The 16,430-nt window shown below is 38.3% G+C and overlaps 1 protein-coding gene across 1 annotated transcript; it reads right to left on the reverse strand.

Moving 5' to 3' along the window:
• Positions 1-170: 170 nt before the first annotated feature.
• Positions 171-15,536, reverse strand: LOC133875837 (uncharacterized). The gene is made up of 10 exons (XM_062314080.1): positions 15,265-15,536; positions 10,307-10,361; positions 9,954-10,202; positions 7,136-9,762; positions 6,857-7,002; positions 2,930-4,873; positions 2,651-2,699; positions 2,311-2,558; positions 2,082-2,186; positions 171-796 (listed from the first exon to the last, which is right to left on the reverse strand). Exons 3-10 carry the CDS (start codon positions 10,144-10,146, stop codon positions 562-564), a joined length of 5,547 nt encoding a protein of 1,848 aa, XP_062170064.1. The 5' UTR covers positions 10,147-10,202; positions 10,307-10,361; positions 15,265-15,536; the 3' UTR covers positions 171-561.
• Between the last annotated feature and the right edge of the window lie 894 nt (positions 15,537-16,430).

The following is a 16,430-nucleotide window of genomic DNA, read 5'->3' on the forward strand; positions in this document are numbered from 1 at the left end:
TCACTATTTTTAGGTACAAGTATGAACAAGTCAGATTAAATAATTATATATATAATGGCTTAACAGTCTAACAGCCTAATTTGTGTAGTAAAATTGGGAGTACCATGCCCACTCACCTCCCTTTTTCTCCTGTTCTTTTTTAAAGAATAGATAAACCCAATTTCTGAAACTCATGCTCCAAAACTTGGGAACGATTCACATTTATTACCTGGAATTATAGCTGCTGAAAACCAGAATGTGCTTCTGCCCTCCCCAGTTACTGAAAAATGACGGGGCATTGCAGTAATGCAGTTTCTTTCTAGACTATCAAAGTATACAGGGAACCAACTTATATTTCTCAAGAACGACATCAATGGCCTAGATTTTGCAAAGATCTAACAGCCTCCATCGGTTTTAAGGAGACATTCTACTATCCATTCTTCTCCTACATTCCCACCCCTGTGGTTCTATAGTTTCAGAGCAAGTAACCATTATATAAGTTGAAAGAAAATGGACCATAGAAGCACCAGGGATGTGGAGACAATTGACTGAGAAAGAGGAAAAAAATCAATTAATTAATGATCAAAGTGAAAGACATTGTACCCTGTCTGGAAGATTCCTAGGCATTGGAAGTGCAGTAACATATCTCTGGGGGAAGGATTTTTGAGCATTTGCAGTAGTCTCGGAGGATGATGAGGCTTCGGGCCCATCAACCTGCCCCCGCCCGTGGAATTTGGCAAAACGGTTGATGACAGAAAACTTCTCTAGATCCTGGCATTCCACTCTTAAGTCTAATATTGAGACTCTATTTTCCAGTCTGCATAATCAAGAGGAAGCATTAGAAAATGTTTGTGTGTGTGTGAGAGAGAGAGAGACAGAGACAGAGACAGAGAGAACTACATGCTATGAAGCAAAGAAATACACCATATAATACCCTGATAATAGCAACACCAGGCAACCAAAAAAAAAAAAAAAAACCAGAAGCACTATGTATTCTCCACATGCACAATCCAACATAATGGAACCCACAACGAAAATCTGCTCTAACATTTCAATCTGTCAAAAATATCTTGCGCATCTTAACCGAATGTTGTAGTTTATGATTCTGAGAGCTTACATTGTGCTATCATTTGGTCAATCTTAACTGATATGTCTTGATAGAGAGACCTTTTAGCTTGTCAAATTGTTTGTAGTACTTCTCAGGAAGGATGCATTATAATTAGGTTTGTTCCTTGGGTAATGCAATTGTACAGCTTCCTTAGTTTCAACAAAATTCATTCATTCATCTGGGCTAAAGAGTAGCATCTTCTCAATGATAGCAATGAACAATACCGACTTGTAACAAATTTTTGGGAATTTTAGTTGTTCTCTTTCAAATAGCTATTTTATAATTACATAATTTTCTTGGATGTGTTAATCTTCCATATGTAATTTTCAAGTCTCTCTAATCAAACATCTGAACATCCTCATCTCAGTTGCACCTATTTCATGAATGTACCCAAGTTAAACAACATAAGAGCACAAGGCACGGGCATTCTCTTCTAGTTTCAAACTACTAACATTCTATTTTGGAAAAAAAATACACAGCACACAGAAAACAAGTCCAAACACAATCTACCTGGACCTGCAGTTAGTAGGGAAAATTCTCCTCAATATCTAACGATATGGGGAAAAAGCTACGCCGCAAAGTGAAAGTGCAATGGAGGATAATCAACCGAGCTTTATTCAAACTACTTGGATTCTGCCAAATGAATTCATTTATACCATGTTGCTTCATTAACCGCAATTATTACTTCTCGTAGAAATAGGTAATCATGAATCCTTAACTCTTATTTAGAACTTATCACTTTCAGATACAGCTAGGAATGCCTTATTGCACAAAGGATAAACCTTGTAAAGGACATAATTAAAATAATTTCAAAAAAAAAGAAAGAAAGAAAAAAAGAAGAGGAAAGAAAAGAAAAGAAGAAGATTCATAAACAAGTCAAAACAGAGAAATTCCAAGCTAAAGGACTAACTACATTGTCAAAGACAAGTAGGCAGAAATAGTGATATGTTAGTGGTAAGAAAGTATATATCAAACCGGTCGTCATGAAAGCTACCTCAACAGATCATTTTCCAGCTTCCTCGCTTTGCCAATGAAGTCTTCGATAACTTTTAAGCACTGATCATCACTTCTACCAGATCTTCTAAGCTTCTCAGACAGGCTAAAAGCATATTTTGGAAAAAACTTATTGTTAGTGTATGGAATCATATTAAAATCATAAATCATTAATGTCATCCAGCAAAGGCAAAGAAACATTTTCAAGTGACTTCTAGAGCAATTCTTACAGGTTTCTGCTGTCATAAGGCATATGGGTATCACTTCCAAAGCAAGATATTGCACTGCATGCATCCCCTAGTGTTGATCTAGCAATAAAGTAAGCCACACTCTCATAGTGTGAGCTAGAATCTGCAGAGAGAACTACAGCTGGAGCAGGGCGAAGCAGTTGCTGCATAAGCTGTGTCGTCAAAGAAAGCCTTCTTTTTGGTCTAAGCATAAGCAGTCCATCGTCAACCGCTTCAGCTTCATCATCCACCTGTCATCAAATATGAAGCAATTAGTACTCTCAAAGAACTACGAATATCGAAGGAACAAACATGATATCAAACTACAGTTTGCTTAACAAACCTTCTCAATCAGTCGATTTGCTGCTTGGGCCCAGACTAATTCTGCTGCACTGTAAAAAATTGAAATGCTTATGTTAAAAAACCAGTATAGGACAAATCAATAAGGTGAGGGGAAAAATAGACAAATGCGCATGTTAACAAATATATATATATATATATATATGAGAAAGGCAACCAAATTTAAATTTGAAATGACGGGGGCACACACACACAAATTCATAAGTCAATGGATAGTGATTTGGAAACTCTATAGAAGAGATGAGCTACATATGCCAACCACCTGATACTCTGAAGCCTTTGGGAACCCTCTGTCAGTTCTTTATGCCATGGTATAAGTCCTAAGGTAGCACTTTTACGCTTCTTTGGTCTCACAACTAGACTTTGATCAGTGACATCAGAAGACAATAAATGAGGGGTTGATAGCTGTTCATTTGCTACTGATGTAGAGGTAGAACCTTGCCTGACATAACCAAGATGGCTAGCACTGGCAGCAGCATTAACTTGCTCGACTGAATTATGAGCAAGCAACTCATCAGACGGCTTCCCAACAATGAAAGGCTGTTCCAAAGCCTTGGCAGTGGCAGTTTTCCGCCCATCATACGATGGTAACATCTGCCCATTTTTTAGGCTTCCATACCGCTCAAACCAAGATGGTGCCATCTGGGGACTAATCTGAGAATGCTCAGCCTGAACACCAGCTGCATCATTACTACTAGATAAATTATGAGAATTGTCCTGACCAAATGCAAGGATGTCCTGAGAAGATGCATTTGTATCCCGACTTTCCCCTAGCTTAGCTGAAAAGCTTAGCATCTTAGAATCTCCAGATGGACCTGAACTATGATCATCTGATGCTTCTCTCATCATAGTATTGTATCCATATGATAGTGGCTGTCCTCCTTTGGGAGCTACCTGTTGTACATCCACACCAGAATCTGGACCTCTAAATCTCTTCACACTACGATTACTTGGATCAATCTCGGATTGCATGGCTTGTACTTGATTCAGTAAGGAGTAGTTTTGATGCATGACATTATTTGGTCTTAAAGAACGGCCAAAAGCTTCAATGTCTCTTTGGGTAGCAGCAGCATTTGAATGAGTAGAATCAGAAAGACGCTTTACAACAGATTCCTTTCCCTGTGATAGACTCAATGTCTTTTCGACATGGTCAATATTCTCAGCCGACACTTGCTGACCAGGGCTTTCTTTCATAGAATGCTCTTTCCCAACTAAGCCTTGTGAATTTATAGAACTTGCACCAAATCCAGGCTGACCACTCCCTCCTCTCTGGGGATCTTGATTATCAAGCGTCAGAGGTCCAGAATTGTTATCTGATTGAAGATGGGACTTTAATAAATTGGACGGAACCTTGGATAGCTGGGGACCTGACAAGTGTTGCTGGCTTGAAACACTGTTCCATAAATTAGGTAACATTTTTGAAAAAGCACCTGGTTGAGACATGCCAGATGTAACACAAGGCAGAGAGACTGGCATGGCCTCGGAAGATGGGATTTGTAGGGCTGGATCTCTAGAATGGGGCATCTCCGCAGAACAAGCAAGGTTATTTTGACGAGTGCTTGTAGACATATCTGTCACTGCTGCCAGTGCAGATTGACCCGTTGGAGTTCTCTCACCAGATTGATCTCTCTGTTTCGATTGGGAAGGAAGCCTATCGAAAGATATGTCTACAGGTTGATTCGACATTACTTGTCCACTTGCAACAGTCATGTGCTGAGCCTGAAGATGACTTCTTGAGAAAGGAGAACCAGAAGCAAAAGCTGCAGAAAAATTTCCCTGGACACCATATTGTGAAGGTATATTACCGGTTGGTCCTGAACTACCAGAAATGTTATTCCTAAATTCACCTTGAGATGATTCACGTGAAGATGACAAAGACTGAACGGAGGCTGCGGAAGCCAACCATGTGTTACCCTTATCCCCACTCCCAGAAGCTACATGAGATGAACCAAGAACTGTTTGTGAGGAGCTCTGGGAAGATAAGGCACGATCAGGAATTGGCGACCGTTGAGATGGAGGTGCCAACTGTAAACCAAAACCTTGAGTAGCAGAAGACTGTTTTCGCTGAAGATGACCACCAGATCCATCAGAAGTTTCCGTTTCACACATCTCAGAAGACAGATAGCGATCAGAAGAGCCAACGTGCGTTCTGGTGCCAAGTTCATTTGATTGATCCACCTTATGAAGAAGCTCAAGCATATTTTGACTGAGTGATTCAAAAGCAACAAAACATATTATTCAACTCAACTCATCAGTGAGTTATGATATAATAGGGAAAAAGCAGATAGAGAAGTATAAACGTGTAAACATTAAGGGAAAAATACAAAAAAAGCCCCCTGAACTAACGGCCGATTTTAAAATAGCACCCTGAATTTTCAAGTGTACTAATCTGACCCATCAAACTACCAAAGTGTATCAAAAAAGCCACTTTTATCGAAATATTCCTATAATACCCATTTTTTCTTTTTTCTTTTTTCTTTTTTTTTTTTTAAAAAAAAAAAGATAAATGCAAAATCAATCCATGTGATTGGCATAAATTACAAATTACTCATGCGGAATAAAAAATAATTCAAAGGTTTACAAGGTAGCAAAAAATAACAATTTAGTCATTGTAGTCAAATTCTGTCAAAACACTTAACGAATTCCGTTAGTGTGCCTCGCTAGCATCAATAAAATGATAACATGTGCCATTGTTATATATATATATATACAACTAAAAACTAAAAGAAATTAAAAGCTTAACAAATTAAATTTTTATAATTGGGGTGGCTGTTAAGCCACCTCTTTTCTTGTTCTTTTTTTTCTTTTCTTTTTTAATTAAAAAATTTTAATTTTTTAAGTTTTTAATTTCTCTAACTCTTTAGTTTTATATTAATAGTTTTTTTAAATTTATTTTTTAAAAAAAAAAAATAGTTTTTTTTATTAATTTTTTTTTTAGGTTTTAAAAGAATAAGGGTATTACAGGAATATTTCAACAAAAGTAGCATTTTTGGCACACTTGGGTAGTTTGATGGGTCACATTAGTACACTTAAAATTTTTTTTTTGATAAGTAAATAAAGTCTTATTAAAAATGTAAGGTGCTCCTAAGTACACCAGGAGTATACAAAAGGAAACACCTAACTAGGAATGGAAAAACAACCAAGGAAATCGACAAAACTAAGCGACAGAGGGGACAGAAAAGCTACCATTCAAAGATACATAGTATGAAAAAACAAAACTAAAATATCCTCCATGGAACTCTCCAAGTCCTCGAAACACCTAAGATTTCTTTAAATTTATTTTTAAAAAAATAGTTTTTTTTATTAAATTTTTTTTCAGGTTTTAAAAGAATAAGGGTATTACAGGAATATTTCAACAAAGTAGCATTTTTGGCACACTTTGGTAGTTTGATGGGTCACATTAGTACACTTAAAAAAAAATTTGATAAGTAAATAAAGTCTTATTAAAAACGTAAGGCGCCCCTAAGTACACCAGGATTATATAAAAGGAAACACCTAACTAGGAATGGAAAAATGACCAAGGAAATCGACAAAACTAAGCGACAGCGGGGACAGAAAAGCCACCATCTAAAGATACAGAGTATGAAAAAACAAAACTAAAATATCCTCCATGGAACTCTCCACGTCCTCGAAACATCTAAGATTTCTTTCCTTCCACACACTAAAAAATGCATATTGGCACCATCTTCCAAATCGCAGCACTCCTCTGCCTTCCAGAATTCCACCAACAAGCAAACAAATCGAGAACTCTCCTAGGCATAACCCAAGACAGACCAAATCGAGTGAAGAGAGAATTCCACAAAGTGGAAGCCACCTCGCAGTGAAGAAGGAGGTGGTCCACTGATTCTCCATTCCTCTTGCACAAGAAGAATCTATCCACTATGACAGCATGTCTCTTCCTAACATTAGTGCACTTGGAAATTCAATAGGTTATTCTAAAATTGGTAGTTAGTTTAGAGGGCTTTTTTATATTTTTCCAAAACATAAAAAATATTAGTTGACATTTGTTAAAACAAATAGGTAGAGGCTGCGGACAAACATTTATTATCACAGCATCTAATAGACATAAAGCTAAACCACAATTTAATGAACAATAATTAAAGAAGAAAATCAACGGATAATATAAAAAAATAGGTGTATACAATGTCAAAGCTAAGAGAGCAATAGTTAATCATAAATATTCAACTACCTCGATGTTACTGTCATGTTAGGGTCATAAGTACCCACAGATTTGTCAAAGGGAGCAGAGGAATTAGGTACATGACCTGGAAGCATGCTATTCAAAGTTATCTCATCTAAGCCTTTTGTGTCACCCTGAAAACCAGGTAAACGGCCCTGTCAAATTGTAAATGAAATAAGTGTTAAGCAGTTTTTTTCTTAAGAATTTTAAAACATCAAACTTATCAAAAGAACAAAAAAAAAATAGTATGGCTATCATTCTCAAAGATAGTAAAATCCAAATGATCACCTTCTCCAATTCCATAGAATTTCTATTGGTGTGACCAGCAAATCTTGACTGGCCAATGTACACCTGGTCATGACCTCTTAATCCTTGAGAAACCTGCTGAGCCATGGGCTGTGAATTTGAATTATGTTTTGCGCCATAAGAAGGCTCCACATCAACATCTACATCCCCCATTGGATGATACTGAAATCTGCGAGTTCCAGGTTTTCGATTACCTTGACTAGATAACTTTTGTTTGCCCCCAGTCGAAGCACGGGAGTCACTAGCATCCAACCAGACATTCTCTCTCAAACCACCAGTGGAAGTTTGTTGATACATGTTAGAGCGAAAACTGTCACTTGAGTTCTCTTTTCTATTCGAGTTCTCTGTTTCATGCATTTCACCCGCTGCCTTGTCCAAGCCATTATTCCCTGATGACTCCAAAACTTGAGAGCTCTCGTTGAGATGATGTTGGTATTTCCCCAGAACCTCCTTTCCTTTGGAGCTCCCTGAAGAATCAACATCTTTCCACAAATCAATATTATTATTATTTAGCTGCTGGCTTCTTTCCTGGCTGGCCCTTGAAGTGCTTGAATTAGGTACTGCAGCAACACTATTAGAACTTGAATCTTCCCTATATACCTGCAGACTACCTATGCCAGATTTTGTATGTCCCAATTCAACAGATGAATTGGGAACAGAAGCATTCTTCCATCTACCGGCAACATGACCAATTTCCTCATGTGAGTTTCCCTTATGATCACTACTCTGAGTCATTTGAGATGATTTTTCATTTTCATGATGTTTCAGAGTAGCAGCACTATCAGGTGACACAGATTCAATAAAGTTCCAACCATTTGATCTATTGTAGGGCTGGCCACCACTGTTATATGAAGATATGGTCTGTTGATGGGCCCAAGAACCTGAAATGCTCTTGGTTTTTGTTTCTGGACATGAAGACTGAGCAGCATTTCCATATATATGACTGCCTTCAGCAAGTGGCTTTTGACGAGGGCTACGATCTAACCATTTGCTTCCTTCTTCCTGAAACTGTGGAATAGTTCTATGAGAAGAACTATCCTGCAATCTGTCACCCTGTTGATGCAACGTTTTGAGTCCTGATTGCTGAAATCCTTGAACATTAAAATAATTGGTACTCGTAGTGGGCCTATTTGCATCGTCAGAATGGGGAAAAGGTCTAGAATTCAAATTAGCAGTCTGCAAGTTATTATCAGCCCAGCCTTGCTGTTTGCTACTATCATTAATGCTTAAGGGCTGCTGATTCCCAGTCGGAGGTCTTGCGTTCCCAAAAGTTGGACCACTCCACTCTTCCTGAATCCCTATTTCAGCACTAGAAGTTTCAGCTACAGCAGATTGCATAAGAGCACTCCAACTCCCACTTTGCACAGAAGGAAGTCCATTAAAAACATCTGTGCCATCCAACATACTATAACCCCCTGCACTCCTGCCAAAGGCATCCCACAGATTTTCATCTGAACCAAACAAAATCTTTTCTTCCGTTGGATCTAGGGAAGACACGCTCTGTGAAGGGGCAACCTGAATCAGTGTTTTCTCCTGTGATGTTTCTGAAGACCCACCTAGCTCTTGCCTCCCATTGAATTCCTGCATGGATGCATTTCTTCGCTGGGGATTCACTTGCTGAAAGTTTTCCAAATTAAATCCACTGTTTAAGCCTTGGCCAGCAGCAGGACCAAAAACATTCTTAGCTTGAAAATCCTGCCTGGAAGCCAAAGGTTCATCTTGCATGCTAACTGGACCAGGAAATGTAGCATATTGATGACCCGAAAAGGAATTACCACCAACTGATACCTGCTGCAATGCAGGCTTATCCATTTGAACATGAGAAGTACTTCTTGCACTTGAAATAGGAACCCCACAAAGCGACTGATCAACCTGTTGAGGAACCAATCCCATCAAACATAGTGCCTGGCCTTGCTCAGGGGATAACACAAGTCCGCTAGAAGACCCTTGCATAACTGGAGATGCACCACGCTGCAGCCAGTTCGTGTTACCTGCCACAAGCTCAGGCGGCCATGGATAATTAGATGCCTCGTTAATAGGAATGCCATTGATTAGGGCAGCTGAATGGTTGGGAGCTGTCTGTTTTTGGACAGGGGAAACCTGATTCATAGAACTCTGTTGCCTTGCCTCTAGTTGCTGAAGTTGTTGCTGCCTCTGAAATTCTTGCATTTGTGTGAGCATGACTTGTTGCTGTAGTAGCTGCATGTCATTGATCCCCGACTGCTGCCTTGGCAAAGACTGCAGCATGCCACGCTGCTGGCCACTCATTTGCTGCTGGCCTCCAAAAAAATCAAAATTAACCGGAGATTCAGTAGCTTCCAACCTTGATAAGTTTTTCCTACTAAGCTCAGGAGCATTCCCTCGCTGTGAAGCAAGAATAGATATGCCTCTTGATGTCAAATTATTGCGATCAGATTCTGTATCCATTCCCAAAAAGTTCGCCTCATTCTGCCTTGTCTGGAAAAACTGCTGCCCATGCACATGGCCATTCAGAGTTGTCTGCTGATTCTGAGACAAATTTCTGCCAAACTCAGGCCTCAAATTTGATTGTGCCAAGTTGAAACTATGTGGTACTCTTGAAGACTGACTTCCATCTCCCCTCTCAGAGTCTGTTAGAACCAAAAAACATAGCAGTATGATTAAATAGCAGGACTGAACCATATGTTCATGAGATCCTTGATTTTATACTAGAACAAAGAGCAATTGAGAACAGACGTTTATTCAGCTGTCATAAGATACACTCGGGAAGACTGTACAAGCCAACAGAAACCAACAAAAGAAGAGGATAACTTATTGATACCTGATTGTTGTACATTGTAATTCTTTAAATCAGAAATAAAAGATGCACCAATCTGTCTCTGGCTTCCAACCAATAGATTGTTATTTAATCCAGGCCAGTTCCCATGAACAACCTGTGAATGATGCTGGTCCTCAGACAAGTTCTCTTGGCCAAAGAAATTGTGGACCCTGTCTCCAACTTCGTTGCCAGGCATAGATGATCCAGCCCACAAATACTCAGCAGCTAAAATTTTGTGAGGAGAAAAATTACCTGAAAGAAATATGAATAAAATTCAAGATTACCACTCACAGTTCCATTAGAGATCATAAAAAAGTGTGAAATGTCTACAAATACAGTTGAGTTCGGAAAGACACCTCATCCTATACATTTGGTTACTCCTTGCCACGTTTCCCGCCCTCAAAACTTATCCTGCACACAAACAGTCCAGCATCTCAATACCTCTTAAGTAGTGTGATTTGGCAGGAAAAGAGTTAGCAACATTTGCTGCAAAAAGTCAGATCAAGTGACAAGTAATCAAAGGCACTTCATTGTATACAGACGAAGAAGAAAGTTTGTGCCCGTTAAGTGACTCTCCAAAAGGTTCACTCACTCAATAATTCCCAGGTGACTTGAGATCTAAATTTTTATATCATGTGTATTTTACTAGTTGTACAAACAATAATTTGTTGCTAATTAAATTTAATTGTTTACTGATTGCTATTTACTAATGTTATTGTTGATTTGACTCAGAAAAGGTCTTAATTAGTAATTAGAAAGTTTTTCCATGTTGAAATAGGAGTTTTGAATTTATAAATTTTCATTTTGTGTATATCTTTTTTTTTTTTTTCTGTCAAAGCAAGTCTTACAGAAAAGTTGAAGTAATGATATACACCAATGCAGATTTCTCCTTTAGTCTATGACATTGACTACAATGATTCTTTGTCAGTGACCTCCCTCCCTCCCCATTGCACCAAGACCTGTGCAAACTCTTCATCCACATTCAATCCGTATGTAAGTCCAATTTTATCCCACAAACCTTACCACATCGACCACAAGCCCTACCCTATATTCGTCTATTTCAAGAACATAACTAAAATCAAACCCAATCTAATCTTCATTCTATTCTTAACCCCCAAAAAAAGAACAAACCCCTTACAAATGGAAGTGCTAGCCCACCAATATTGATCACAGCATTCCCTAATCTCCAAATTGAAGGGCCGTGCAATATTTTCCCTCTTCCTAGCAACATAACCATTCTCAGGTCTTGCTTCTTCAATTCAATGTGCTATTCCAATCAAGAATTTTATGCCAACAATGAAATTTCCGCCTCATTGACAGAAATATCACCATTACATTGAAAGACGTCAATGATACAACATCATCCGAACAAACCCACTTGGCTTTCTAGCTTGACTTAGTTATCAGCAGTAAATAAACTTATCAACCACTGGCATAAAACCCCTCCCAACAAACCCTATCTATGTTGGAACGGCCAGGATAATTATATGACCCTTTGAATGATGGCAAGAATCTCGTTTTAGAACACCTGTCTTCCAACCAATCCAAAAATCAAATGAATCACAAACTCAACATCTGAATCGTTGATTCAGCCATGGAAGAAAGGTACAGTTACTGCCTTTGGAGTATTTTTTTCAATTTTTGCAACTTAAGAGCTTTTCATGTGTTGGGGCATCAAAAGACATCCGATTGAAGCAAGACCTTTATACTTCCAAAGTTTATGATACCAGTGTCTTAGGTTACAGCAGTTTTCAAGATGTCATTATTTTATGAGTTACACTGTTATTGTTTATGTCAATGTTCACGCAGCCCTGACCCTTTCTTTGAGCCCCAAACCCAGCTATTTTCCTTATCTGTCAAAACCCTAAAACCTCATATTTACCATGCCTGTTACTCACGAAATAACCAATCAAACCAGCCATAAAATACCTAAGTTTGCTGGTGACCAGAATATCTACAACCGGTCATCCTCCATTTTCAGCCACCAAATTTCAAACTTCTGAAACCCTGATTATTCAATCTACAAATCCTAAATCCTTTCACTCACCATAACAAATCTAAAGATCATAAATTTTGCCATCCTAAAACCCACCACAAGCAAACAGACATAGATTTCCATTATTTTCCCTAGGTCAGACATCTAATCCAAGCACAAACACCAATTGAATTTATCATGGAAATCCCATCTCCTGACCATCCTCCATCACCAAACTATCCAGCATGTTTCTTTTATTGACCGTAACCCTTCTACTTGAATTAGCCATCTTTAATATATGTCTATCACCTTAGAAGAACTTTGACCAAATTTTTGTAAATTCTCAACACCAACTAGAACTTTTTGACCCAATTACGGCTTATTTAGCCAAAAATGGGGATAGGCATCTCAAGGTTATATAAGTTCCTTTAGTCTCTTTTAAAAAATAAAATAAAAAATAAAAAGAGTAAAACAATTTCATTAAAAAGCGCAAGGGATGCAGCCCCAGTAATCCAACAAATCAAGAAAGAGAAAAGACAGCACAAATTCTACAAAATTTTTTTTGATAAGTAAGATTAGTTTTATTAAAAGCGTAAGGCGCCCCTACGTACACTAGAAGTATACAACAGGAGACACCTAACTAAAAAGCGAAAACCCAGAAGACAAAACACCCTAACAACACCCACAAAACCCTAAAAACGCCCCCCAACCCCCCCCCCCCCCCCCCCCCCCAAAAAAAAAACACCCACCACAACAAAACCCAGAGACACCCATAGACACCCCAATAGACACCCCAAAAACCCAAGCCAGCCCAAACCGAACTACAAAGCAATACCAAAAAGCACCGGAAAAACAACCCACAACCCGCCAAAGCCTACATCACGTGGGCCTTGCCTTTCCTACGCCTGGCAGGAATAAAATCATCGCCATAATTGATGGAGCTATGCAGGTTCAGGAGCTCTCTCTTTCAAAATTGGAGGTATTAAGAAACGTGTTTGCAAAGATCCACTCAAAGAGGGATTTTTTTTTGATAAGTAAGAAACTCAAAGAGGGATTTAAGAAAACAAATATATAGATCCTAACTCATCTTCTCACAATCATCGAAACTTCGACCATTTCTCTCTCTAAATGCACCACATTAAACATATGAAAGAATTACATTCCAAACAAATTTTTTTTTTTATAACTGATCGGAAATTTTTATTAAAAAGTGTAAGGCTCCCCTACATAGGAAGTATACATAATGAACACCTAACTCGAAAACACAACACCCCCCCCCCCCCCCCCCCCCCACACACACACACACACACATGTCTAACTTCTCCACCACCCTTAAGTCCCACAAAAACCCACATGATGACACCCCCATAAACTGCACACAACGCTTAAGAGACGTGAGCCTTGCCTTTACCACCGCTAGAAGACTCTCCTCTGGCATCATTGCCTTTAGTACCAAGATTACAGAGGGAAGCCAATTCCCCACAACGATGTACCCCTTGAATAGCTATCAACAAAGCCAAATTATGCTTCTCATGACCCACACAAGAGATCCCCACAATAGGACAGATCTACTTAACACATTGTAGAGCCCAATCTGAGTACCCCAAATCTCCCAATGCAACAGAGGGATAGATACACAGAGGGGAAGAAAGGACCTCTCCAACCTCACCATCACCACCCCCATCCATCCCATCGAGGAAACACATTCCAAGCAATTTTAATATCATTACGACAAACTCTTCCCTTCTAACAAGCATGTGTCTAGACATAACCCACTCTATTTCAAACATCCAAAAAACAATATTCTACAAATCTCTCACAATGAAAAGGAAGTGATCGGGAGTTTCCCCACTCTTTTTACACATACAACTCCAATCCATCATAATGATTGACGCTTACAGAGATTATCCATCACTATGATGTGATGCTTGTGGAGATTATCCAGAGTTAGAATTTTTCCTACCCTCAAATGAGTCTTAGTCCTCCAAATGCTCTTTCAATGGAAGGAGGAATCAACATTGAGAAGGAGAACTCCTTTAGCCTCTTGTTAAAACATAAATGATTTTCTCATTGCCTCCAAACAATAAATCATTACAATTCTAATAACAAAAGTCCACAGTCATGAATGCATAACAATTCTAACATCAACTTTTTTACCTTTGGTCTATACAGGTGCATAATTAACATTCAGTTTTCTTTTTCTGTTAAGAAATTTGTTTTCCATATCCCCCATCTTCCTTAGTTACTACAACAAATAAGTTACGTGTCCATAACTCATGTATTCAAGTATTTTCATCACATTACAAATCACTAGCAGTCCCCCCCCCCCACCAAAAAAAATTTCACAAGCCCAGCTGCATTGGTCCACTTTAACAGATTCTCCTGTCACCAAGTAAAAACTGTGGGAGCATATACATCTAGTAGTTATGTATTATTATATAGCAAAGACTTAAGTTCCCGATGTTAATTACTAGGGAAACTCATTTATGTAACTTGACCCCCAAAAGACATAAGGAAATTAAAATCACTTAAGATATGTACAATCTACTCACTCATATCATATGTAAAATCAAATTTCACTGATGCTACCAACAACAACAGTCAAAACAAAATCTACAACATTCAGGCTTAAGGAGTAGCCAATGCCCCCATAACCAAGTCGCCAGAATCCCACTACCACCAAAACCCAAACACGCACCAAAAAAAAAAAAATGAATGTACCAGAACATGTCTAACATAATAACCTTTCTTCTCCATTATTACTTAGTTATTGTATGCCATGGAGGAGAAAAAAAGAATTCAATTGAATCCTAAGCTTTCCTCATTTAGAACCAGGGAAAGCCGCGAAGCAAACAATGAAAAGAGTTTCTGATACAACTATTTCCAGCAACACAAAAAACAAAAACAAAAAATCCAAAAAAAAAAAAAAGAAAGAAGAAGAAGAAGAAGAAGAAGAAGAAAGCAAAATCCCGGTGCAACAATAAGACTTCGGTATCCTTTTTGGCAAACAAAAACGACAAAAAAAATTCAGTCAAATTCATTTTCTTTCATTTCCCTCTATTTTCATAGCGATCAAACAAACTCAAAAGCCACAAGTTTCCTCAAAATCTCGCATTTGTAACTGAAACACGTAAGATCGAGAAGACAATACCACAATTCGAACTCACAACCAGTGATTTAATCAACAAAGCCACGCAAAACAATAAATAGGAGCTGCGAGAGAGCTGCCCGACCCGAGAACACCAAAAACCTAGCATAGATTTGCTTTCGAAATAGAAATGGTCCCTAGAGAGAGAAAATTAGGGTTTTTTGACAGGGATAGAAGGGCTTTTGACTCACAGTAACGTCGAGCGGCCTCCATTGAAGCTCCGAACCGATCCTCCGAGAGTGTCTGATTGCGAAGCGTTAGGGTTTGAATCGAAGAGTGAGTAAATGGGCGTCTTTGACAGAGAGAGATAGACAGACAGAGAGATAAAAAGTGATCGAAATAGTGCGAAATTTTCAACGAACTGAGGAACAAAACTGAGGTTCGGGCCGAGGCTGGGGCTCGGCGGACGAAGCCGAGTGGCTCGGGTCCGAAGCTGGGGCTTTGGTTTCTATGTGAAAATGAAAGCGTTTTTGCTTACGAGCGGCTGGGGTGTGAGAAACCGAGAAGAGGGCATGTGAAGAGTTGTTGAGAGTAGGGAGAGAATTAGGTGGTAATGCAATAAGATTTTGCCACGTGGCATGAGAGCCCGCAAAAGTTTTATGAAGTAGAGTGCTGTATGATTGGATTGGTCCAGACCGTTAATTTACGACCAATCTAGTGTAACTCTCTGCAAAGCATTTGTAATAACTTGCTGTTGTCTTAAAAGATTAAAAATACCGAACTTACATATATTGTTTTAAAATATTAGAAACATGAAAACAAAAATAAGGTACTCCATTTTATATTTGAAAACTTTGTGGTCTTCTTTTTTTATCTTTTTTATTCTTTTGGCAATTAAATAGGAGTTTGGTGAAATTGAGATCCCTTTGGGGTTGCAAGGCTCACCTGTCTGAAGTAGGTAGATATAAATTTCTATAAACTTCGGACAATTAATAAGAAAAAATTCTCGTCACTTTAAGTGTATCTTTAAACCCTAGTTCAATTTGATCTCATATATAATATTAACTTTATCTACTTGGTAAACGTCTTGAGACCTCATTTACTATCTATTGGGTATTAATTAATTCACTTTGCAAGCTTAGGGTGTGCATTATACAATTTATTTCAAGAAGAGCGCTCTAAAATCAGTTTTAAAAAATTTTATTTGATACAAAAATTATATATTCAACTCAAATTTTTCTTCAATTGACTTAGAATATTGTCCAAACAACAAATACTTTTTTGACCTTAAATAAGTCAAGCAGTCACTCAAACTTAGTTCATTTATCTGGTCAACAATCTTAAGTAAGCTTGCTAATAAACAAAACTAAAGTCAATGTTAGGTTTCGTAATGGTAAAAACAATAATTTGCTTTAAA

This window comes from Alnus glutinosa, chromosome 8 (assembly GCF_958979055.1).
Source record: "Alnus glutinosa chromosome 8, dhAlnGlut1.1, whole genome shotgun sequence".
Lineage (NCBI taxonomy): Eukaryota > Viridiplantae > Streptophyta > Magnoliopsida > Fagales > Betulaceae > Alnus > Alnus glutinosa.

Excerpts from the sequence above, each read along its gene's own strand:
- LOC133875837 (XM_062314080.1), bottom strand. The coding sequence starts at position 10,146 with ATGCCTGGCAACGAAGTTGGAGACAGGGTCCACAATTTCTTTGGCCAA. Across the intron at positions 4,874-6,856 it reads AACATGACAGTAACATCGAG|TCAAAATATGCTTGAGCTTC; the intron begins GTAGTTGAATAT and ends TGAATCACTCAG. Across the intron at positions 2,559-2,650 it reads CAAATCGACTGATTGAGAAG|GTGGATGATGAAGCTGAAGC; the intron begins GTTTGTTAAGCA and ends ATTTGATGACAG.